The 26,695-nt window shown below is 44.2% G+C and overlaps 1 protein-coding gene across 2 annotated transcripts in view; it reads left to right on the top strand.

Moving 5' to 3' along the window:
* The window catches only part of LOC143788634 (very-long-chain enoyl-CoA reductase-like), a 100,819-nt gene extending 76,186 nt beyond the window's left edge, over window positions 1-24,633 (top strand). Inside the window, exons 8-13 of one of the 2 annotated variants that reach the window (XM_077278435.1) lie at window positions 16,545-16,617; window positions 16,702-16,745; window positions 17,082-17,139; window positions 20,428-20,520; window positions 24,073-24,114; window positions 24,199-24,633. In XM_077278435.1, the coding sequence (XP_077134550.1) occupies window positions 16,545-16,617; window positions 16,702-16,745; window positions 17,082-17,139; window positions 20,428-20,520; window positions 24,073-24,114; window positions 24,199-24,326 (438 nt within the window). In that variant the 3' untranslated portion in view covers window positions 24,327-24,633. The remainder of the gene's footprint in view (window positions 1-16,544; window positions 16,618-16,701; window positions 16,746-17,081; window positions 17,140-20,427; window positions 20,521-24,072; window positions 24,115-24,198) is intronic. The other variant, XM_077278437.1, reaches the window with a different exon arrangement.
* The last annotated feature ends 2,062 nt before the right edge of the window (window positions 24,634-26,695 follow it).

The raw sequence follows: 26,695 nt of genomic DNA, 5'->3' as shown, positions 1-26,695 counted from the left end.
TGACAATGCCATAATGGTTTGCCATGGCAAGAATTATGCCATAATGGGTTGCCATAGTGATGATGATGTCATAGTTGGTAGTCATGGCAATGCCAGTGAGTTGCCATGGTGACTATGACATAGTGGGTGGCAAAGACAATGATGATGTCATAAAGGTTGCCATGGTGTTGATGTCATAGTGGTTGCCATGGAAACAATGTCACTGTGTTGCCATGACAATGGGAATGCCACGGAGTTGCCATGGCGACGATGATATCATAGTGGGTTGAAATGGTGACAGTGATGTCATGGTTGCCATGGCGACAGTGATGTCATGGTTGCCATGGCGACAGTGATGCCATGGTTGCCATGGCGACAGTGATGCCATGGTTGCCATGGCGACAGTGATGTCATAGTGGGTTGCCATGGCGACAGTGATGTCATAGTGGGTTGCCATGGCGACAGTGTTGTCATAGTGGGTTGCCATGGCGACAGTGTTGTCATAGTGGGTTGCCATGGCGACAGTGTTGTCATAGTGGGTTGCCATGGCGACAGTGTTGTCATAGTGGGTTGCCATGGCGACAGTGTTGTCATAGTGGGTTGCCATGGCGACAGTGTTGTCATAGTGGGTTGCCATGGCGACAGTGATGTCATAGTGGGTTGCCATGGCGACAGTGATGTCATAGTGGGTTGCCATGGCGACAGTGATGTCATAGTGGGTTGCCATGGCGACAGTGATGTCATAGTGGGTTGCCAAGGTGATGTCAGAGATGTTGCCATGGCAACTATGATGTCATAGTGGGTTGCAATGATGCCATAGTGGTTGCCAAGTTGACGATGATGCCATAATAAGTTGCCATGGTGACGATGATGTCATAGTAATTGCCATGGCGACAATGTCACGGTGTTTCCATAGCGACGGGAATGCCACAGGGAGTTGCCATGGCAATGATTGTCATGGTGGGTTGCCATGGCGATGATGTTATAGCGTTACCTTGGTGACAATGATGCCATAATGGTTTGCCATGGCAAGAATTATGCCATAATGGGTTGCCATAGTGACGATGATGTCATAGTTGGTAGTCATGGCAACGATGCCAGTGTGTTGCCATGGTGACGATGACATAGTGGTTGCCATGGAAACAATGTCACAGTGTTGCCATGACAACGGGAATGCCACAGGGAGTTGCCATGGCGACGATGATATCATAGTGGGTTGACATGGTGACAATGATGTCTTGATTGCCATGGTGACAGTGATGTCATGGTTGCCATGGTGACAGTGATGTCATGGTTGCCATGGTGACGATGTCATGGTTGCCATAGTGACGATGTCATAGTGTGTTGGCATCGAGATGTCAGAGGTTGCCATGGCGACGATGATATCATAGTGGGTTGCAATGGTAACGATGTCATAGTGGTTGCCATGGCAACTCTGATGCCACAGTGGGTTGCTATGGATATGACTGTCATAGTAACAATGTCAGTGGTTGCCATGGCGACGATGATGTAATAGTGGGTTGCCAAGGCGATGCTGATGTCATTGAGGTTGCCATGGCGATGATGATTTCATAGTGGGTTGCCATGGTGACGATGTCATAGAAGTTGCTGTGGCGACAATGATGTCAGTATGTTGCTATGGCGACGATGATGCCATAGTGTGTTGCCATAGCGACTATGCTGTAGTAGTTGCCGTGGTGACAGTGATGTCATAGTGGTTGCCATGGCGATGATGCCATAGTGAATTGCCATGGCGATGATGTCATAGTGGGTTGCCGTGGCGACGCTGATGCGATGGTTGGGTGCATTGGTGATTGTCATAATGGGTTGCCATGGGTTGCCATGGTGACAATGTCATAGTGGGTTGCCATGGCAACAATGATGTCATAATGGGTTGCCATGGCAATGATTATGCCATGATGAATTGCCATGGTGACGATGATGTCATAGTGGGTTGCCAAGGCGATGATGTCATAGATGTTGCCATGGCGGCGATGAATCCATGGTGTGTTGCCATGGCGACTATGATGTCATAGTGGGTTGCAATGGCAATGATGCCATAGTGGTTGCCAAGTTGACGATGGTGCCATAGTGGGTTACCATGGCGCTGATGATGCCATAGTGAGTTGCCATGGCGACAATGATGTCATAATAAGTTGTCATGGTGATGATGATGTCATAGTGGTTGGCATGGCGACAATGTCACTGTGTTTCCATAGCGACGGGAATGCCACAGGGAGATGCCATGGCAACAATTATGTCATGGTGGGTTGCCATGGCGGCCATGATGTCATTATGTGTTGCCATGGTGACGATTATGTAATGGTGTTACCTTGGTGACAATGATGCCATAATGGGTTGCCATGGTGACGATGATGTCATAGTTGGTAGTCATGGCAACGATGTCAGTGTGTTGCCATGGTGACGATGACATAGTGGGTGGCCAAGGTGTTGATGATGTCATAAAGGTTGCCATGATGTCATAGTGGTTGCCATGGAAACAATGTCACTGTGTTGCCATGACAACGGGAATGCCACAGGGAGTTGCCATGGCGACGATGTCATAGTGGGTTGACATGATGACAATGTCATGGTGACAATGATGTCATGGTTGTCATGGTGACAATGATGTCATGGTTGTCATGGTGACAATGATGTCATGGTTGTCATGGTGACAATGATGTCATGGTTGTCATGGTGACAATGATGTCATGGTTGTCATGGTGACAATGATGTCATGGTTGTCATGGTGACAATGATGTCATGGTTGTCATGGTGACAATGATGTCATGGTTGTCATGGTGACAATGATGTCATGGTTGTCATGGTGACAATGATGTCATGGTTGTCATGGTGACAATGATGTCATAATGGGTTGCCATGGTGACAATGATGTCTTAATGGGTTGCCATGGTGACGATGATGTTATAGTGGTTGCCGTGGTGACGGTGATGTCATGGTGAGTTGCTATTGCAATGGTGATGTCATAGTTGTTGCCATGACGACGATGTCATAGTGGATTGACATGGCGACAATAATCTCATAGAGTAGGAAGTGTTCTGGATCAATGCGTTGAGAAACACATGATGGTGTCTCCGCGGTGTTGGAGGTTTTGATCTCCCCAAGGTCATTCATCCTCATGTTTATAGTCTTTTCACTAGGCACTGCTCCTAATAGCCAGTTTCCTACTCCACACTGATGAGGGGCAAATACCCCGAAACAGCTGTCTGTGGATGGATACCATGTTTTGGCATAGGTGGTTTTCCTTTATTGGATGCTGCCCTTCCCGTGGTTGTTCCTTCCCGGTGAAAGACCTGGCTATTCATTGCTTGTGTTGAGAAACACGTGATAGTGTCTCCGCAGCTTTTCTACAGTGTGTTGCCATGGTGACGATGATGAAGTCATAGTAGTTGCCGTGGGGACAATGATGTTATGTTTGCCATGGCGAAGAGAATGGCATAGTGTGTTGACATGGCGACAATGATGTCATAGTAGGTTGCCATGGCGATGCATAGTGGTTACCATGGCGATGCTGATGCATAGTGGTTGCCATGGCGACGATAAATCCATAGCCTGTTGCCATGGTGACGATGTCATAGTGGGTCTGCCATGGCGATGATGATGTCGTGGTTGCCATGGTGACAATGATTTCATAGTGTTGATATGGCGACAAGGAAGCCATAGTGTGTTGCCATGGTGATGATTATATCATAATGGGTTGACATGGCGACGATGATGTCATAGTGGTTGCATGACGACAATGATGTCATAGTGGGTTGTCATGGTGACAATGATGATACGGGTTGCCATGGTGATGATGTCATAGCGGGTCTTCATGGCAACGATGTTGTCATAGTGGTTTCCATGGCGATGATGTCAGTGTGTTGCTATGGTGACGATGATCTCAGTGGTTTGCCATGGCGACGATGTCATAATGGATTGCTTATGGCGACGATGAAGTCATATTGGTTGTCATGGAGATGATGTCATAGTGGGTTGCCATGGTGACAATCATGCCTTAGAGGTTGCCAGGGCAACAATGTCATAAGTTGCCATGGCGACAATGATATCATAGTAGGTTTCATGGCGACAATTATGTCATTGGTTGTTGCCATGGTGACAATTTCATAGTGGTTGGTCATGGCGACAATGCCATAGTGCGTTGCCATGGTGGCTATGATATCATAGTGGGTTGCAATGGTAATGATGTCATAGTAGGTTGCCAAGGCGACGATGATGCCATAGTGGGTTGCCATGGCGATGATGATGTCATAATAAGTTGCCATGGTGGCAATGATGTTAGTGGTTGCCATGGTGACAGTCATTGTGTTTCCATGGCGACAGGAATGCCACAGGGAGATGCCATGGTGACGACGATGTTATAGTGGGTAGTCATGGCGACGATGTCAGTGAGTAGTCATGGCGACGATGTCATAGTGGGTTGCCATGGAGATGATGATGTCAAAGAGGTTGCTGTGGCGATGATGATGTCATAGGATTTGCCGTAGCAACAATTATGTCATAGTGGTTGCCATGGCAACAATGATGTCAGTGGTTGCCATGGCAAAGATGTCATAGTGGGTTGCCATGGAGGAGATGATGTCATCTCAGTAGGTTTTCATGGCGACAATGATGTTATAGTGTGTTGCCATGGTGACGATGATATCATAGTGGTTGCCATGGAGACAATGATGTCATAGTATGATGACATGGTGACGATGATGCCATAGTATCTATTGGATGGACTTACCTGCTTAATTGATGATGGATTTATGAGGAAATAGCCCACTAAAGAGCTTTTGAGATAGTTGTTCAATTACTTTTGGTCCCTTGAAAAAGAGGCAGCTGCATTAAAGAGCTATAATTTCTAAACACTTACTCCAATTAGGTTGTGAATACCCTCATATACGTCTACGTATATAAAGTTGGTGAGTGTCATGGTTTCTTTTCTTCTCACTTCGCATCCGTATGACATGCGCTTGAAATCTGTATGCAGTGCGTTTTTATCAGCTTTTACATACAGTAATTCTGTCATTTCAAACCAGTTTACTAACAATCTTATATATAGATAAGATGATAGACACATGTCACTGAGATATATAATCAGTGCTTTGTGTGTGTAGCTTACTGTACATGTATTCAGCTAATAATTAAATAAAAATGGTGTGGGGTCCCCATATTTTTCTTAACCAACTGAGGAAAAGCCGACGGCTGGGGGCTGATGTTTATAGTCTGGGAAGGGGGAGTAATAAACATGGAGCTTCCCAGTTTACTTAGCTGTTACTGGCTATTAATATGGTGTGACCGAAAAAACAGCGATGTGGGGTCCTCCCTATTATTAATAACCAGCAAAGGCTAAGCAGACAGCTCTGGGCTGATAATAGCCAAGGAAGGGTACCCCCTCCCGGACTAACATCAGCCCTCAGCCACCCCAGAAATGAGTCCTCTAATGGATGCACCAATTCTGGCGCTTGGCCTCAGCTCTTTTCACTTGCCCTGGTGCTTGTAGCATGTGAGGTAATAGTATTGGGGTTGATGTCGGCTATTTTATGGCTGCTGACATCAAGCCCAGGGGTAATAATGGAGCGGTGTCTGAGACTCTCCCATTACTAACCCCATAGCCAAAAGTAATAGATAAACGCAGCGTAAAGTCCTATATTTGAAATAAAAACTCCTTGACCCTCTTACCCACGTGTGCCATGCAATATATATATATACATTTTTCCCTCCCACCCATTGACTTTCATTTGGTGAGTCCCTGATGTTTTACACGACCATACACATCATGCTGCAAATTTTTCCTCTTTTACCCCCCCCCCCCTCCAATTCTAGGTGAGGAGAAACTTGCAGATGAGCCCTGCCTAACTGAATGTCATTGTAGCCAATACGAGGGTTTTCTCACATTGTATTCGCTGACTTTGAACGCTGATGTGAGCTATCCCTAAAGCTGAGATTATAGAACTGTATCTTGAATGTATTGGTAAGCAGCTAAAATGCAGAAACTTGTGTCATTTCCCAAATATTCCGGAACTGTTTCTAATTACGCTTTAGGCTGTGTGCACACGTTGCAGATTTAGTGCGTTTTTGGTGCATTTTTTTTCCTGGCAGATTTTCGAGAAAAACCTGATGCAATCCTGATACCAGCAAAGTGAATGAGAAACATGGAGTGTCCTGCACACATTTGGTGCAGAAAATAATCTTCAGTGTGTCAATTCTGTGTGTTTTTCTCCATTGACTTTACTCAAATCAGTCAAAAATACAGGGCAAAAACACACTTTTTTTCAGCTGCATTTTTCCCGCCAAGAGCAGCAGAAATGGTGCAGAAATTTTACTCAACGTGTGCACGTACTTAAATGAATTGAGCCAGCTTGCATAAGTTTCCTCAAAAACGATAATTTGGTGTAAAAATAAAATAAAATGGAAAAACACAAACGGAGTGTTTCTTATCCTCACCAGTCCAGTAGACTGTCCAATATGCTGGATAATTTGCACTGTCAGTGATATCACCGCTGCAGCCAAACAGCGGAAACGGAGTGGCAGTGGAGACACAGCACTGGACCAGGGGAGGGTAAGTAAAGCTCAGTTTGTTTTTTACATCTAACTGATCACGCTGGCTAAGGTTGCTAAAAAAAGGATGACCCCTTTAAGTAATGGGAGGAGAGTAGGGAGCCAAAAAACAATCTACAATGGGTCCATATCTACCCTAAACACTCTGCCATAGAGATTGCCATTATTGGATTTATTTATAAGATCGGCGCCCAGCAGATTAAAAGTCGATTATATTGATGTTGTATCGAGTGTAGAAAAAATGCAAACTTAACTTCCAGGATATTCGACTGCAGACGTCAAGTGTGAGGTTAATCCGGCTAACAGTAATGTTTATCTCTCTACTACCAGTTTTGCTTTTAGGGTTAATTCTCGATGTACAATAATAAATTATATTGTGGCCAAATTACCCCATATCATATGAATAGGGGATAACTGTCTAACCTCTTAGACGGAGATTTGGATCCAGAGATCGGGGCTCTGTCTTGGGTAGAGGTGAGCATTCTCCGATTCTGCTCTGTTCCTTTTCTGCCATAGACATTCGAGCCATGAACTTGGCTATTTCCGGGAAGTCTCTATGACGATACATGGAGTGGTGGCCTAGTATGCACTCCCCTGCTCCATTCAATATAGAAGAAGGGGATGACTCGTTTTATTGGGAATAACCCTTTAACTCTACCTCCAGCACCAGGGCCGGACTGGCCATTTGGCAATTCTGGCAAATGCCAGAAGGGCCGGTTTGGTTGTGGGCTGCCTTGTGTGCTACGTTGTTAACAGAATCATTGTTCTCAAGACACCCATACTGTTAAAAGTTGTGACTGAGCACAAAGCCGGTCACTCCGTCACTTACCCCAGCATGCCGTGGGTAAAATTAGAAATATTGGTCTTGTAGTAAATCTTCCTTTCCTCCATCCAGGGTAATACTAGTAATCTACTATATAATTGTCTAAGGGTCACTTATGTCTTTCTGTCCTTCTGTCTGTCTGTCACGGATATTCATTGGTCGCGGCCTATGTCTGTCATGGAAATCCAAGTCGCTGATTGGTCGCGGCAAAACAGCAACGACCAATCAGTGACGGGCCCAGTCCGGCAGCAAAATGGCCGCTCCTTCCTCCCCGCAGTCAGTGCCTGCTCCGTAATCTCCTCCAGTCAGCGCTCACACAGGGTTAATGGCAGCATTAACGGACCGCGTTATGCCACGGTGTAACGCACTCCGTTAACGCTGCTATTAACCCTGTATGACCAACTTTTTTACTATTGATGCTGCCTATGCAGCATCAATAGTAAAAAGATCTAATGTTAAAAATAATAAAAAAAAATAAAAAATCGTTATATACTCACCGTCCGTCGGCCCCCGCATCCAAAACAGGCCTTTCCCGCTCCTCGCAACGCTCCGGTGACCACTCCATGCATTGCGATCTCGCGAGATGATGACGTAGCAGTCTCGCGAGATCGTTACGTCATCATCTCGCGAGACCGCAATGCACTCTTGAGACCGGAGCGCACGAGGAGCACCGGTAACCACTTCGCCTGGATCCGGGGGCCAATGGAAGGTGAGTATATAACTATTTTTTATTTTAATTCTTTTTTTTAACAGGGATAAGATGCCCACATTGCTATATACTACGTGGGCTGTGCAATATACTACATGGGCTGTGCAATATACTGCGTAGGCTGTGCGATATACTGCGTGGGCTGTGCGATATACTACGTGGGCTGGGCGATATACTACGTGAGCTTTGCAATATTCTACGTGGGCTGTGCAATATACTACGTGGATGTGCGATATGCTGCGTGGGCTGTGCGATATACTGCGTGGGCTGTGCGATATACTGCGTGGGCTGTGCGATATACTGCGTGGGCTGTGCGATATACTGCGTGGGCTGTGCGATATTCTGCGTGGGCTGTGCGATATTCTGCGTGGGCTGTGCGATATTCTGCGTGGGCTGTGCGATATACTGCGTGGGCTGTGCGATATACTGCGTGGGCTGTGCGATATACTGCGTGGGCTGTGCGATATACTACGTGGGCTGTGCGATACACTACGTGGCCTGTGTTATACACTACGTGGCCTGTGTTATACACTGTGGCCTGTGTTATATACTGTGTGCTTGGGCTGTTATATACTACTTGGCTGTCTTATATGCTATGTGGGCTGTTATACACTCCGTGGGCTCTGCTATATACTACGTGGCTCTGCTATATACTCCGTGGGCTCTGCTATATACTCCGGGGGCTCTGCTATATACTCCGGGGGCTCTGCTATATACTCCGGGGGCTCTGCTATATACTCCGGGGGCTCTGCTATATACTCCGTGGGCTCTGCTATATACTACATGGCTGTGCTATATAATACGTGGCTGTGCAATATACTACGAGGCTGCTATTTACTACGTGGGCTGTTATATACTACGTGGCTGTGCTATATACTACGTGGCCGGCCGCGAACAATCAGCGACAGGCGCAGTCCGGCCGCGAATTGACGCAGGATTTGAACCACGCTTTGCTAATTGGTCGCGGCCGGCCGAATCCTGTGTATTCAATGTAGTATTCTAAAATCTTCATGAATAAACTACATACATATTCTAGAATACCCGATGCGTTAGAATCAGGCTACCATCTAGTACTGTATATCCCATCTGGTTATTGGGGACGGGGACACCGTGGGCCTGTGTGATTTCAAATGCCAGGGCTGAATTTCATTCCCAGTCCGTACCTGTCCAGCACCATTTTTGGCAATGTTATACTGCCCCAATGAACTGAAGATGAAGCATCTTCAAATGTCTAAGAAGTAACACTCCTATCAGACTATGGACTAAACTAATATTATGTCATCCATGCAGGAGAAGACCACTGTGCTGTACAGTGTGCTACATTACTTCTCAAATAGGCATCTCACTCACTGCTCATTTTTTCTGGATAATGAGGTCTACGGAATGTCAGGTACAGGCATTTATTCACAGTTTTTCTTTTGCTTGGCACCTAGACCAATTAGGCTACTTTAGGCAGACAGAAAAGTTGTCACTCTTCACTAATCAATATATCTTGCTGAGGGTGTTGTCTATTCACCGAATAAGGGCTCACTCACATCAGCGTATACATCGGAGGAGTGCTATCCGATTTTTTTTTTATTTATTTTTTTTTTATTTTAATTTTTTTCTTATTGGACAGCACTTATGCCAATGTTAGAATCATAGAATGTTAGAGCTGGAAGGGACCTCTGGGGTCATTGTGTTCAACCCCCTGCTCAATGCAGGATTCATTAAACCATCTCAGCAAACGAAAAATCACGATCTCCCATGAACGCCGGCCACAGGCTGACGTTCACAGGAGATTCACAGTGACAGGCACAGGGTTCTTCTGCAGACCTCCGACTGCATTGGCAAACCATCGGCGATCACGTGACAGGGGTGCCAATGGGCGTGTCTTGTGATCTCCTTCCTCCCGGCGTGTGATTAATGCCGCTGTCAGAGATTGACTGCAGAATTTAACTTGTCAACAGCTGCAGGTGGACCGAGGATCCATATGTAAGAAGAGGGACTGTGCCGCGGGTACCTTTTCTGTGCCGGCTCCGGAACTGTCAGGGCTGTCTCCTCTGTCTGGGGGAAAGCTTAAGAGACCGGACCAATCATTGCAGGTGGAAACAGGGGGTGTGGCTAGGAGTTTACAGGCTCGGCACGCGCGGAAACGGGCAGACTTGGTGGGAAGAGACAGTGGGCAGCAGGGGGACGTGAGTGCTCCGGCCCTGGAGCATCAGTATAGTGCAGGCCGGCGCTCGAGTTTCCCCACCAGCGCTGATGGAGACTGTGGAGGAGGGATGTGCAGTGCGCCCGTTGGTGACCATAAAGTGCGGCGTTGAGCGCTCCAGGCTACTGAGTACTGCGCTCATGTCGTTTCAATTTTTAAGTATTTGCAGCAGACAATTCTGCACCAAAAATGTGTCTTGGTAGGAAAAAATGCTGTGTAAAATTTATGCTTTATTCAGTCGCCATGACAGCACAACGAGAGAGGGGATCCGCCCTTCAGGGACAGGAAACCTCAGGCATAAAAAGGGCGGCACCTCACTCCCCCGCCAGTTGGTTTCCTGTCCCTGACGGGGAACCTCTTCAGGCAGACCCTATGAAGAGGGTTGAAGATTAAAAGAAGAGATCCCACGTCTGACAGACCGATGCAGGTAGCGGGGGTCCCCTACCTCGGTCTAATCAGGTTGTGGAAGCACCACACGGCAGGGGCACTGTCTGTGTCGGTGACAGCAGAGAGAAGCGGCCTCTGAGGGTAGCCGACTTCTATTGTGGGCCGCATGTACCTGGTGAGTATTGGGGCTGCTGTCCTGGGGTCGTGCCTGCCGGTGCCTCAGGGGATCTGTGCGCTATTCCACGGGCGCGCTGTCTACTCCGGGCGGCACTGGCGTCTCCTCGCGCGTGTCGGCCGGCGTTGCTGCAGTCGCAGCCGGAAGTGACGTTTCCGGATGTTGCGACGGGCGGCACGGCTTGATGACGCGACGGGGCAGGCGCAGTAGTGCCGTCCCCGAGTAATGGCGGCGCCCTGTCGTCCGGATGGCGCCGGATCTCAGGGGCGTTGCGGGGGGGCCCTGGGGAGCGTGCCCTATTTGCACTAAGTGCAATTCGCACCACCTGGATTCCCTGCTGTCCCCCATCAGGGGGTGGTACCGTGGGGGTTTATTAAGGAGCTCGTGTGAGCTGCAAGCTGCTCCTGATTCTTCATTTCTGCAATGGATTCGTCGGACGGAGCATCGCGGCAGCAGCAGCAGCAGGAGCAGCAGCAGCAGCAGCAGCAGCAGCAGCAGCAGCATGAATTGAAAGAGCCTCAGGTCAGCTCCCAGCAGCGGTCTAGTGGCAGTAGTCGCGCTGGTGGAGCTAGATCGGCTCAGAGATCATCAAAGTCCTCAGGCCGTAAGAAACCTCCGGCTGATAAGGACCCCCCAATTACGGTACCATTCGCTACAGGGACGGGTAAGTGAGCTACGTGAAAGTATGCCTTCTGATTGCTGTCCCTCCTTGTATTCCCTCTCTCCTTATTAGGGGAGAAAATGTACCTCCAAATCCAAGCATAGGGAGTGCGCCATATGTACGGAGCCACTTCCAGAGGGACATAAAAAGAAGCTGTGCAAATCCTGCATACAGCATCTATTGGAGGAGGAGGCCCCTGACCTAACGTCTACTCTTAGGGACCTGGTTAGACAGGAGGTCAGAGATTCCATGAATTCCAGCTCTCAAAAAAAGGTCACCAAAAGAAGGAAAGAAATTTCATCCCCAGTGTCAGATGTGGATTCTGAGTCAGGCGGTGTGAGCTCGGATTCACTTCCGTCTTCATCATCCTCTGAAGGAATAGAGTCCAGCCGAGCCTGTCTGTCGCTAGATAGGGTTAATCATCTAGTGAAAGCTGTTAACAACACCATGGGGATTGAGGAAACTCAGTCTGAAAGTTCTATTCAGGACATCATGTTTAAAGGCATAGACCGTAAATCCAAAAGGTTTTTTCCGGTAGTAGAAAAAATCAAGTCACTGATTACGAAGGAGTGGAAAAAGCCCGAAAGGAAGGGGTCACTACCACCAGCTTTCAAAAGAAGGTATCCTTTTGAGGAAGAGGCTTCGTCTTCTTGGGACAAGGTCCCAAAATTAGATGCTGCGGTGGCCAAGGCGTGCAAAAAATCGTCTCTCCCATTTGAGGATTTAGGCAACTTGAAAGACCCGCTTGATAGGAAAGCTGATGTGTTCCTTAAAGGAGCTTGGGAGACATCTGCGGGATCTCTGAGACCAGCAATTGCGGCCACCTGCACGGCCCGGTCGTTGATGGTGTGGCTAGGCCACCTGGAAGACCAACTTAAAGATAAAACTCCTAGAAGTGAGATCCTGTCATCTATGTCCATAATTCAGGATGCGGCAGCCTTCCTTTCCGATGCATCAGCGGATTCCGTCAGGCTGGCCGCAAGATCCTCAGCCTTATCCAATGCAGCCCGCAGAGCACTCTGGATAAAATGTTGGCCAGGAGATTTGCAGGCCAGGTCAAAATTATGCGGCATCCCCTGTGAGGGGGTTCATTTGTTTGGTCCAGTGCTAGATGAGCTGCTTGAGAAGGCTGGTGACAGTAAAAAACGATTCCCTTTTTTGGGAAGACCCTTTTACAGGAAGGATTACACCAGAGGATGGTCTTATCGCCGAAGATCCGAGAGGGAGCCGAATAGAGATTCGACCAGATATTACAACAGCAGACGAAGAGGTAGAGGTTATATGTTTAACTCCTCTCGAGACTCCAAAAAACCTCAATGACTGGCGGACCAGGTGGGTGGTAGGCTTCTAGCCTTCTATCCAGCCTGGTTGAAGATCACCAATAGTCCATGGATCCTCAGTATCATCAAAGAGGGCTTAGAGTTGCAGTTCCATCAGATGCCTCAGGACAAATTCAAATTAACTCCTATCCGTTCTTCTTCCGCAGAACAATTGGCTTTGGAGTCAGAAGTCCATGATCTCCAAAAAAAGGGGGTTCTGATTAAGGTACCCACAGAGGAACGAGGTAAGGGGTTTTACTCCCCTTTATTCCTGATTAAAAAGCCAGATGGGTCGTATCGCACCATCATCAACCTTAAAGGCCTGAATGAATTCTTGCTGATCCCATCCTTTAAAATGGAATCTGTGAAAACAGCAATAAAGCTACTTTTTCACAATTGCTTTATGGTCGTCTTAGATCTGAAAGACGCCTATTACCATGTCCCAATACATGTAAATCATCAGCGCTTTCTCAGGGTGGCGGTTTCTCTTGCCGGCACGGTACAGCACTTTCAGTATCGAGCACTCCCTTTTGGTGTTGCAGTTGCACCCCGGGTTTTCACTAAGATCATGGTAGAGGTTATGGCACACCTTCACGAACAAAACATACTAATAATTCCATACTTAGATGACTTGTTAATTGTGGGACGTTCAGAGTCACACTGTAAAGACCAGTTGGGAAAAGTGATAACAGCATTACATAGCTTAGGATGGGTTATTAATCTCAAAAAATCGCGTCTTCAGCCCGTAACATCACAGGAGTTTTTGGGTCTTATTGTGGACTCGGTTCAGCAGGAATGTCGCCTGCCGGACTCGAAAGTCCACAGTATTCACCGACTGGTCACCAGAGCAATTAATAATCCTGTAATCTCCTTAAGGGGGGCAATGTCACTTTTGGGTTCTCTTACTTCGTGTTTTCCGGCAGTACTCTGGGCACAATTTCACACTAGGACTCTGCAGTGGGATGTGCTACATAATTTTCGTCGGCTGGGCGCTAACCTAGATAACAAATTTTCTCTATCGGTTGAGGCCACTGATTCACTAGTTTGGTGGACACACATTCCAAATCTTCGTCGAGGAGTACCCTGGTCAAATCGGGTCACGCGAGTAGTGACAACTGATGCTAGCCCCACGGGTTGGGGGGCTCACTGGGAAGATAATTGCGTGCAGGGATTGTGGTCCCAACCTGAGCGAGCGTCATCCTCCAATCTAAAAGAATTGTTGGCGGTAGAACGTGCCTTAAACGAGTTTCTTATACCTCTACAGGGTAGACATGTCAGACTACTCTCTGACAACCAAGTGACCGTTGCCTATATTAACCACCAGGGAGGTACGCGGTCTAGATCATTAATGGATGTTGCAAATCGTATTTTTCAGATGGCCGAGAATCACCTGCTCTCCCTTACAGCGCTCCACATAAAGGGAAAACTAAATACCAGGGCCTATTATTTAAGCCGCAACGAGCTCAAACAAGGGGACTGGTCTCTGAAACCGGCTGTCTTCAATCAGATCGTACAGTTATGGGGATGTCCGGAAATAGATCTCTTTGCCAATCGTGGAAACAGAAAACTACATCACTTCTGTTCCCTAAGTCCAGGGGACAACCCATACGCAGTCGATGCTCTCTCAATCTCCTGGAACTTCAGGCTCGCCTATGCTTTTCCCCCTCTAAATCTGATTCCTTTAGTTCTGAGGAAAATTCGGGAAGACAGGGCCCGAGTGATTCTGATAGCCCCGTTCTGGCCCAGAAGATCGTGGTTCCCATGGCTGAGAAACATGTCCATTTCCCAGCCATGGATCCTACCAGAGATACCAGACCTCCTCTCCCAGGGTCCAGTCCTACACCCACGAGTAACCAACTTACACCTAACAGCGTGGAATTTGAGAGGTCACTTCTGAAGGGGAAGGGATTCTCTAAAAATCTTATCAATACACTGCTAAAAAGTAGGAAAGCCTCCACGACTAACATCTATGTCAGGGTCTGGAGAAGATTCCTTTCAAGTTCGGGGGCACAAATTGATCAAAAACCTAATATTACGCAAATTTTAGAATTTTTACAAAGGGGCCTAGAGATGGGTTTAGCCACCAGTACCCTCAGAGTTCAGGTTTCAGCCCTGGGGGCGCTATATAATACTGACTTAGCCAATAATCACTGGATATCTAGATTCTTCAAAGCTGTTACCAGATCCAGGCCAGTTATTAAACAAAGAATAGTCCCATGGGACCTAAATCTCGTGCTCTCAGCTCTAACACAAGCCCCGTTCGAACCTATTGATACTGTTCCAATCAAAATCCTGTCGGTCAAAACAGCCCTCTTAGTTGCCCTCACGTCTGCGAGAAGGGTTAGTGACCTACAAGCATTGTCGAGACAGCCTCCATATATGCAGTTTAGGGAAGATAGAGTGATTATGAGACCTGACCCCCTTTATCTTCCAAAGGTTGCCTCAAAATTTAATAGATCCCAAGAGGTGGTCCTACCTTCTTTCTGTTCTAATCCCTCTAATGATAAGGAACATCGGTTTCATTGTTTAGACGTACGTAGGTGTCTTCTCAGATACATTTCAGTAACAGACACCTGGAAAAAAGATCACTCCTTATTTGTATCCTACCAGGGAGTTAGGAAAGGGCTTAGAGTATCGAAAAATACACTATCCAGATGGATTAGGGAGGCGATATCTCTTGCTTATACCGCAGGTGGCGTGGAAATTCCGGAAGGTATAAAGGCTCATTCCACTCGAGCGGTAGCCACATCCTGGGCTGAGAGAGCTGACGTGTCGATTGAAGACATTTGTAAGGCGGCCACATGGTCTTCTCCATCCACCTTTCTTAAGCACTATAGATTAGATCTAGGTGACTCCTCCGACCTCACATTCGGGAGAAGGGTGCTGGAGGCAGTAGTCCCTCCCTAGTCACTTTTTAACTTCTCTGAAAGTCTCTCGTTGTGCTGTCATGGCGACTGAATAAATACGTACGCTACTTACCTGGTAGCAGTGTTTTTTCAGGAGCCATGACAGCACCCTTATATTCCCTACCCTTTTCTTTATTGGGATCAACACTTCCTGTAGTAATTCCTAAGTTTACTCACTGGGTGAATTGTACCATATTTAATATTGTTGTGTATTACTAACCTAAAAGGTCCGCTTGTACTCTGTAAACCAACTGGCGGGGGAGTGAGGTGCCGCCCTTTTTATGCCTGAGGTTTCCTGTCCCTGAAGGGCGGATCCCCTCTCTCGTTGTGCTGTCATGGCTCCTGAAAAAACACTGCTACCAGGTAAGTAGCGTACGTATTTTTTTCCCCCTGTTAGAATGGGTGAAATCCTTGCAAAAAAGCTAAAATAATTGACTTGCTGTAGATATAAAACTGTTTTAAATCTGCAAGGAAAAAAATAAGCAGCGTCTGCCTGAGACTTCCGAAATCTCATTCACTTTGCTGGTACAGTAAAATACAGAGGGTTTTTTTGTGGCGAAAATTCACCGTGTGAACATACCCTTACAATCTGCATCGATTTTGATTATAATTATCTCATGTATGCCCAGTTGATATTGGAGAAACAATCATTTAATCCCGGTCTGCTAGATAGGAGATGAACAGCAGACTACGGTGCTAAGAACTTCACTGGGGGAACAGTATCATGTATCTATATATCATATTCTGTATTGTGTTAACATGTCGTTCTATTTTCCTAAGGGTCCTGGTATTATACGAGGGATAACTGTCAGATTGTTTTACAGAACTGCTTCTACTACTGGGGCTTTGCAGCGTGGCTTGCATACTATATCAATCACCCTTTGTACACTCCACCCTGTAAGTTTCAGAAAGATGTTTTGTATAAAACGCCCCAGTGTGGCCTTCAAGATCCATTATTTGTTTTGCTTTAATGTCTTACAGCTTATGGGAAAAAGCAGATAAGCGTCTCCATGATCATGTTTTTGGTGGGTATCTTCATTATATATATATATATATATATATATATATATATATATATATATATATATATATATATATATATATATATATATATATATATATATATATATAATTTTTTTGCCACTTGTCTTTAGTTTACATAGATCCTATTGTATTGCAGTTTTCATATTGAGCGCTAGATATCTGTGCTGCTGCTGTAGTTAGGGCTGTGGATTTACAGCCTGCTGCAAAACTGAATCTAATCACCTATGTATGATTAGTTACCTTTATTTTATAGGTACATCATTGCATAGGGGACCATTTATAGACTCTTATTTGTTGTGGTTTTTCTTTTTTCACAGATATGTGAAACTGGTAATTTCTTCATTCATGTAGCACTGAGTAATCTGAGAATAGAAGGTATGCAATTTATTTTAATGTTATTAATTGTTTTTCTTATTTGACAGCAGATATTATTCGCATTAGGGGCACAAGGGCAAGTAGCGATGCTGAGGATTTGCAAATCCTACAAATTTTTTTAAACATCCCCCCCCCCCAAAAAAAAATAAAATAAAAATAAAAATAATAGATAGATAGATAGATATAGTACAGACCAAAAGTTTGGACACACCTTCTCATTTAAATCATTTTCTGTATTTTCATGACTGTGAAAATTGTACATTCACACTGAAGGCATCAAAACTATGAATTAACACATGTGGAATTATATACTTAACAAAACAGTGTGAAACACCTGAAAATATGTCTTATATTCTAGGTTCTTCAAAGTAGCCACCTTTTGCTTTGATGACTGCTTTGCACACTCTTGGCATTCTCTTGATGAACTTCAAGATGTAGTAACCGGAAATGGTCTTCCAACAATCTTGAAGGAGTTCCCAGAGATGCTTAGCACTTGTTGGCCCTTTTGCCTTCACTCTGCGGTCCATCTCACCCCAAACCATCTTGATTGGGTTCAGGTCTGGTGACTGTGGAGGCCAGGTCATCTGGCGTAGCACCCCATCACTCTCCACATGTGTTAATTTATAGTTTTGATGCCTTCAGTGTGAATTTACAGTTTTCAGTCATGAAAATACAGAAAAATCTTTAAATGAGAAGATGTGTCCAAACTTTTGGTCTGTACTGTATATAATATTTATATATTTATTTTTTAATTAATTATAATCAAAGTTTACTTTTTTTTTTACAGTGGTCCTCCAGTTGGCGACTGATGAATACTCCCATCAGCCGCCATGTGCTCTTGCTGTTATCAGTGGAATACAACTCTTAACATTGTTCCCTGCTGGCGCTGATCGCAGTGCGAGCAGGGGGGACAATGATGTGAGCTGTCTTCAGCACCCAGCCCCGGGGAACACTGGGCTTATAAATAGTGACCTACAAGGGAAGTATTATATTTGAAAGGGGACAACTCCTTTAGGGCTCTTTCACACATCCTGGAAAAAAACACTATCAGAGATATCCATGTATGTGTGTTTTTGATACCTGTGGCATATGTGTGGCAATTGTGTGCCGCATCAGTATCACACGTGCCGGCGCCTGGGAAGCATTGATACTGTTTGCGCTGTTTCCTGGCTTCGGGTGCAGAAGAGCGCTCACATCATTGTCCCCTGCTTGTGCTGCGATCAGCGATGGCAGGGGACAATGTTGAGAGTTGTATTCAACTGATAACAGCAAGAGCAAGTGACACCTGGCTGGTTATGAAAAATACAGGAGAACTTACACAATTTTTTTTAAAATGTATTTATTTATAGCACAGGCGGGGGCTGATGAGAGTATTCATCAGCCGCTCCCTGTGCTATAAATAAATACATTAACAAAAATGGCGTGGGTTCTCCTGTATTTTTCATAACCAGCCAGGCAAAACTGACAGCTGTAAGCTTTAGCAAGACTAATTATCCAGAATAAAGGAAAACACACTCTATATTTTTTAATTATTTAAATAAATATATAAAAAATAAATAAATAAAAACCGCTTGGGATCCCCTTTATTTTTGACAACCAGCCAAGCTAAAGCAGACAACTAAGGGTTGCAGCCCACAGTTGCCATTTTTGTCTGACTGGTTATCAAAATACAGGGGAACCCATGTCATTTTTTTTAATTTATTTATAGTGCAGGTGGAGACTGATGAATAATCCCATCAGCTGCCATCTGCTCTTGCTGTTATAAGTTGAATACAACTTTTATCATTGTCCCCTGCTGGCACTGATCGCAGAGCGAGCAAGGGCATCGGGGAATAGTGATCTTATAAATAGTGACCTATTTTAAAGAAACGCTCCCATCAAAGTTTTTATCCTCTTAATAATTTACAGTCATCGCATTATACAGCACTGTGTTCTTTCAATTGTTCATTTTGTGTTTCTACCCAGCTAATTCTTCTCTTTTCCTTGTTCTTTGTAGAAACAGGAAGTCTCTTTTCCCTTTTCCCTTCATTAATCATTCTCCTCTTCAATTCCTGAATCCTGACACAGCTGCTTAGATCCTCCCCTTGATAGGGATTTTGCAGTATTAACTCATGCAGGAAAAATTGACCTCCTGTTTCTACATAGAGCTTAGAAGGATACACCTAGTCAGTTTTTAATCTTGTGATGTCATAAACCTAATGGAAAAGGAAAATAATTGGGTAGAAAGGGAAAATGAGCAATTGTAAGTACACAGTGCTATATAATATGATCGCTGCAATATATTAAGGTGACAAAAATTTTGGTGGGAGGAGGAGGAGTGCTTCTTCAATGTAAAGGAGGAGGAGCTAGGAGCTTTTCCCCAGCGTCTACGTCCTGATAAATGGACTGGAGTGAGACTTCTGGCATACGGAACGCCACAGCTCGTCATAAATTAGACAAGCTATGGCATCGTGCTCCTGTGCCACCCCAGCTCTACTCCTTTTGTTAGAGTTGGGAAAAACTGGTGTGAAAACACCAACATTTTGCAACTTTTCAAAGCTTTAGCGCAACTTCTTTAGCGTAAATGTTTTGATAAATCTGAGCCTAAGCCTACAAAAATGTACTGAGTAAAGAGAAGGACCGAGTTTGTTTTGGAATTGAAAAAAACTGTATGAACCGTATAAGGAAAATGTTTCGGCAGAGCATTCATGCACTTAAGGGGTCTGTCATCAGGTCTGTCATCAGGTCCTTTATTTGCATTCCCCGGAGACTAAGGCAGTGGAATGGATTTAAAAATGGGTTGCACAAGAAACCAATAAGATTTTGGCAGAAGTAAATGTGAAAGAAGTGATCTGATCACAATATTCGTAGCAGCCAAAAAAATTAGAATAGTAAGTCAAATACTGTCTTTTATACAGCCCAGTGCAAAATAAATTGCTCTTTTACCTTTGACTTATTATAAAGGGCTGGACGTCTTCAGAGTAAAATCCACTTGAATATTGGTCAGGTCACTAAAGCTATTAAATGACTAGGAAATGTGAGAATATGTGCCCCCAGATAAACTGTCCTAAATATCTGCATGGGGCAATTCTGGTGCAGAGTTAGTGCTCATTCACATGTTTGTTATACATAGTTCTATATGTGGCTCATCTGCAAATTAAATCTGCTACTTAAAAAAATTAAAAAAAAAATCTTCCACATGCTCTAAAATCCACATGAGAGGGTTTTGTAGACCTACATTTGCTAGTACTGTAAAATAATTTTGGATTTTTTTTGTAAGCATCTGATAGAATCCTCAATATCTTTCAGGTCCCAGGTCGCGGAGGTATCCCTTTCCTACACGAAACCCTTTTACATGGTTGTTTTTCTTTGTGTCATGTCCCAACTATACCTATGAGGTAGGTATCGGCATCTCATCACTCCGGGAGCAAATTAGCGTCCTGATCTCATTAAAGTAAATGCCGGCTATAATGGCCGTTCTGGCAGAAGCGTCTGTGAGTCGCTGCCGTTCTCCTGCTGACATATTGTATATAGCATAGTGCAGACGCTGAGCTGGATGTGCAGTGCCTTCACTTTCTTTCCTAAAGCCACATATAGAGGAAAATAAAATACCGTACTTGTTTAGATTGTAGAGAAGAAACGGAAGTAGGGAAAGCTGTAACCAGCCGGACATTTCTATAGTATTACATGGGGGGTGCTGTTAAAATTATGTCCTACATAAATCATTAAAGGGAAGCTCTAAAAAGAAAATTACCTATTGATTTAATCAGTTTTTTTTGTGTTTGTAAATGGATTTTTAAAACATTTTGACAACTTTTTTAAATCATTTTTTTAAGCATATCACAATTTGCATGAAAAATAATAAAAAATAGAATATTGCCATTTTCGCATTGGTTGCTAGGACATTTTTAGATTCTAACTTGCTGTTTAAGGAAACAGCACTTGTACATTAGCCACAATGAGCAGACTCTGATCCTATATTTGGAATCGAAGCATCTAATGCACGTGTGCAAAGGGAGGGAGAGCGGGAGGAGCTGTGACATCTCCTATTCTGATAAGAGGATCATGTGCTATCAGCTGTATACACAGTGCCTTGAGAAAGTTTTCGCCCCCCTGGAACTTTTCAACCTTTTCCCACATAAGTGGGGCGTGCAATATTACTCGGCCCCTTTACTTTCAGTGCAGCAAACTCACTCCAGAAGTTCATAGTGGATCTCTGAATGATCCAATGTTGTCCTAAATGCCTAATGATGATAAATATAATCCATCTGTGTGTAATCAAGTCTCTGTATAAATGCACCTGCTCTGTGATAGTCTCAGGGTTCTGTATGAAGCACAGAGAGCATCATGAAGACCAAGGAACACAACAGGCAGGTCCGTGATACTGTTGTGGAGAAGTTTAAAGCCGGATTTAGATACAAAATGATTTCTAAAACTTTAAACATCCCAAGGAGCACTGTGCAAGTAATCATATTAAAATAGAAGGAGTAGCATACCACTGCAAATCTACCAAGACCCGGCCGTCTCTCTAAACTTTCATCTCAAACAAGGAGAAGACTGATCAGAGATGCAGCCAAGAGGTCCATGATCACTCTGGATGAACTGCAGAGATCTACAGCTGAGGTGGGACAGTCTGTCCATAGGACAACAATCAGTCGTACACTGCACAAATCTGCCTTTATGGAACAGTGGCAAGAAGAAAGCCATTTCTCAAAGATATCCATAAAAAGATTCATTTACAGTTTGCAACAAGCCACCTGGGAGACACACCAAACATGTGGAAGAAGGTGCTCTGGTCTGGTCTGAAAATTGCAAGATAAAAAATGTATTATTCTTAATGATTGTGATGTTACAAAAATGCCATTTAAGAATACATGTACCATGAAAATTTGACTAAATAGCAGTTTGATTCAGATTTAGTAATTTTAGGCAGGCGTTTGATTTTTTTTTTTTTTCTTTGTAAACCTGGCACAAGATCTAAAAATGCCAAGTGTAAAGTTATATTCACACACAGCAGATTTGCTCCAGAAATGTCAATGACTATGTGAATGGGCTGCGCAGAAATATTTGCACATGATGCAGAAACAGCACCAATTTTTCAATGTTGGAAGTTTCTGCAGTACAATTTGCCTTGGGTGAACAACATACATTTTCTCTTTCTTCTTTATGTGAATACCATTTATCTACTAGGATGAATGCACTTAAAAATAATTAACCTCATCTATCATCAAGCCTCTGCACTTCACATTTATAGCTTCATGGCTCTAGATGTGATTGCTATCCAATATGCCATTGTGCACAAAAACTAAGGATGGGGTAGGACTTATTTTCCAGGATTGGCTTATTTTTTTTCCATGAACAACAATCTATACACACACACACACACACACACACACACACACACACACACACACACACACACACACACACACACACACACACACACAGATCATTATGGCATGTCTTTTCAATTCCTCTAGACTTCCACAGTTAAAGGACCCTCGGTGACCTTCTGTCATATAACCATGATGTCATCAACAGTCCTTTTAGCAGTCTTAATCTTGGAACAGAAATGCCACAGACCCCTAATAGAGTGGCGGCCCTGAAAAATTGGCCTGACACCTCCTACCACCAGCCTTGACTGTAGGGCTTTTTGGAGCAAAGCTTACATTCCAAAAATCCTGGAAAATCGTGCTAGGGCTTATTTTTGAGGAAACATGAAAAGAAAAAAAAATAATAATATATAATATACACTCACCGGCCACTTTATTAGGTACACCATGCTAGTAACGGGTTGGACCCCTTTTGCCTTCAGAACTGCCTCAATTCTTCGTGGCATAGATTCAACAAGGTGCTGGAAGCATTCCTCAGAGATTTTGGTCCATATTGACATGATGGCATCACACAGTTGCCGCAGATTTGTCGGCTGCACATCCCAAAGATGCTCCATACAAGGCAGGATGGATCCATGCTTTCATGTTGTTTACGCCAAATTCTGACCCTACCATCCGAATGTCGCAGCAGAAATCGAGACTCATCAGACCAAGCAACGTTTTTCCAATCTTCTACTGTCCAATTTCGATGAGCTTGTACAAATTGTAGCCTCACTTTCCTGTTCTTAGCTGAAAGGAGTGGTACCCGGTGTGGTCTTCTGCTGCTGTAGCCCATCTGCCTCAAAGTTCGACGCACTGTGCGTTCAGAGATGCTCTTAGGCCTACCTTGGTTGTAACGGGTGGCGATTTGAGTCACTGTTGCCTTTCTATCAGCTCGAACCAGTCTCCCCATTCTCCTCTGACCTCTGGCATCAACAAGGCATTTCCGCCCACAGAACTGCCGCTCACTGGATTTTTTTTCTTTTTCGGACCATTCTCTGTAAACCCTAGAGATGGTTGTGCGTGAAAATCCCAGTAGATCAGCAGTTTCTGAAATACTCAGACCAGCCCTTCTGGCACCAACAACCATGCCACGTTCAAAGGCACTCAAATCACCTTTCTTCCCCATACTGATGCTCGGTTTGAACTGCAGGAGATTGTCTTGACCATGTCTACATGCCTAAATGCACTGAGTTGCCGCCATGTGATTGGCTGATTAGAAATTAAGTGTTAACAAGAAGTTGGACAGGTGTACCTAATAAAGTGGCCAGTGAGTGTGTGTGTGTATGTATATATATATATATATATATATCACCCACACACCACACACCACACATAATATATATATGTATATATAATTTTTTTTATATATATAATTTTTTTATATATATATATATATATATATATATATATATATATATATATATATATATTTATATATATATTTAGGAACCACGCCTCTCGTGTCCACGAAGTTGTCTTGTATTTCAGCTCCACTCCGTTCACTTAAATGGTGAAGCGCAGCAATACCAAACTTGAATGAAAGCCTTCTCTCTAACGCTACACATTATTTTCTAGGTAGGAAGTTGGATTAGTTTCACTGTGATGACCCAGTGTGTTCCAGGTACGGATTCTTTGCCCTACCACAATCTATACTTGCTCTCGATGTCAGTCTCTGTCTCATGTCACTTCTTATTTTTCTTCGCAGTTGGACTTTTTACAGTGATTGGTTTTATTCAGATGACAATCTGGGCAAAAGAAAAGCATCATAGATATATCAGGGAGTTCAAGGACTATCCAAGGATACGGATGTCAATAGTCCCCTTTCTACTCTGAAGACACATATGCAAAAAGGACGTTTCTAATACTTTGTTTTAACATTTGATGCTGAATTCTAGTTGAATAGAAGGGTATACTCAGAACAGCATTACATTTTTTTTTACTTTTTTTTCGTATAGCTTTTTCTGCAGATTTGGAACAATGTAACTTCCATTACTGTAAAACACAACTGTATTCAGTCAGAACAGCGACAACGACCATTTTTAAAGAGAGCGCAGATGTCATCCTAATACAATGTCCTATTGTATGTGCCGTTATGGCTTTACCCTCAATAAATGTGACACTGCTGGGTCTCCTGCTACACATTTCAGGACATAACATGTTTCATTCGTCAAAGATAGAGGCGTAGCTAGGGGTTTAGCACATGCGCTGTCAGGGTCCTAATACTCATGGGGGGCAAAACACATCTGAGTGGGCCCCTAATGTACCTAACCATGTGTACAGCTACAGTAGCACATTCTAGTAATAGTGTATTACTGCCATACGGTGACCATACAGTGGTTGATTGCAGCTCTGCAGAACATAGTAAGAAATTGCAGTACGGTTACAGATCGTGACATTCTTTCTCATGGAGTCATTCACTTTTCCCGTCTTTTCCATCTGGCCCAGACCACCATTATAAATTCTTCCAGAGGACTGATCTGCAGAAATTGCAACAAAGCCACATTTGACTTCTACATTTCCAGCACCGTCCCCATCTATTGGCAACCTGCACAACGCCGCATCCTACTGATACCCCAATACTGAGCTGCTGCTGCCATATGTGTCTCTATTACTGCACCTACTGTGTGATACAAAGCAGTGCGCCTCTTAGAGTTCCTCATAATAATGCCCACCACTGTGCCCCTTATTTAAGAACATGACCTTTTGCTGGTAAAATTACCCCTACCAAATAATAATGCCCTCTGTGAGTGCCCTAGAAAGTAATAGTACTCAAATTTTGCCCTTTGAAAGTTATTATGCCTTCTTTGTGCCCCTTTGAAAGTTATTATACCATGAGTGTCCCTTATAATGTATTAATGGCTCTTAAGTTCCCACTTAACATCTAAAATAGTTCTGATCCCCTATAAAATAATAATGTTGCCTGAGGCCCCTCCACATGATGGTTTATAAAGCTGCACAGTACGATGCCTCCATAGCACCCCCACACAGTATGAAGCACTCCAAAGTTCCCCCCCCCCACACAGTATGATAGACTCCACGCCAAATAGTATGATGCACCCCTAAGATTTCCCAACACACAGTTTGAAAAATCCCACGCCACAAAGTATGATGCACCCCTAAGTTCCCCCCACACATAGTATGATAGACCCCACGCCACAAAGTATGATGCACCCCTAAGTTCCCCACACAAAATATGATGGACCCCACAGTTTCCCATATACAGTTCCCAAAGCCCTACACATACGGTATGATTGCACACATAGCCCCCTCACACAATATGATGGTCCTCAGTCCTGCATACACAGATGATCACCCCCACAGCCCCCTACACACAGTATGATTGCCGCACAGCTCCCCCACATAAAGTATAACATCCCCACAATTTCCCCACACACAGTATGATGACCCCACATTTCTGGACAAGTACCGACTCAAACTAAAAGAAATAAAACACTAAGGCCCCGAGTCATAAAGGGGTTTACGCCAGTTTTCTGGCATAAAGCGCCTTCAAAGTCACAACATTTTTGTGCAACTCGGATATTCTGTGACTTTTGGAGTAGTCCCCGTCATGCATGGGATGTGGCGGGCTAAACCTGCCGGTCTAATTCATGAAACGTTAGGCCAATTTAGTGATGCAATTTAATCCAGAAATTTATTTTTGCCAGAGACAAATGTGCACGTAATTCATAAAGTGGCATGCACTTTAGGGGAAAAAAAAGAATATTCCTTATCAAAGCATTGTCCATTGTTGGTTGTTCTCATCTACCCTTAGTAGAGAAGGCTCTCCAGTTATGATGCAAACTTATTTTATTGTTTTATTAGCTTTTGTCAAATCCTGTTTCAACAGGCCTGGACCTTGGTTACCAACATCCTGGTAAAGTCACAACACGTGAAATTGTAGCTGATGGCAAATTGAGTATCATAACTGGAATGCCTTTTTTTTTTTTTTTTTAAATACTATTGGTTTGATCGGACCCTTTAGTGGAACATGGAGTGCCCATAGCTCTGTAATGTGGTCGTTTATGGTCTACATGTGCATGGACCTTTAAATGAAAGGTTGAGGCTTGGTGACTCCATAATTCATTTTATTCAGAAAAGTGAAGGATGGTGTTCAGCATTCATGTTACAACTGGAAGAGGACTCCTTGATTACTTGTGCTGGTGAAACATTTGTTAGTACTTCGCTCCCTCAATGCAATAAAT

This window comes from Ranitomeya variabilis, chromosome 8 (genome assembly GCF_051348905.1).
Source record: "Ranitomeya variabilis isolate aRanVar5 chromosome 8, aRanVar5.hap1, whole genome shotgun sequence".
Classification (NCBI taxonomy): Eukaryota; Metazoa; Chordata; class Amphibia; order Anura; family Dendrobatidae; genus Ranitomeya; species Ranitomeya variabilis.
The sequence above is the reverse complement of the archived record's forward strand: the minus strand, read 5'-3'. Positions and strand labels throughout refer to the sequence as shown.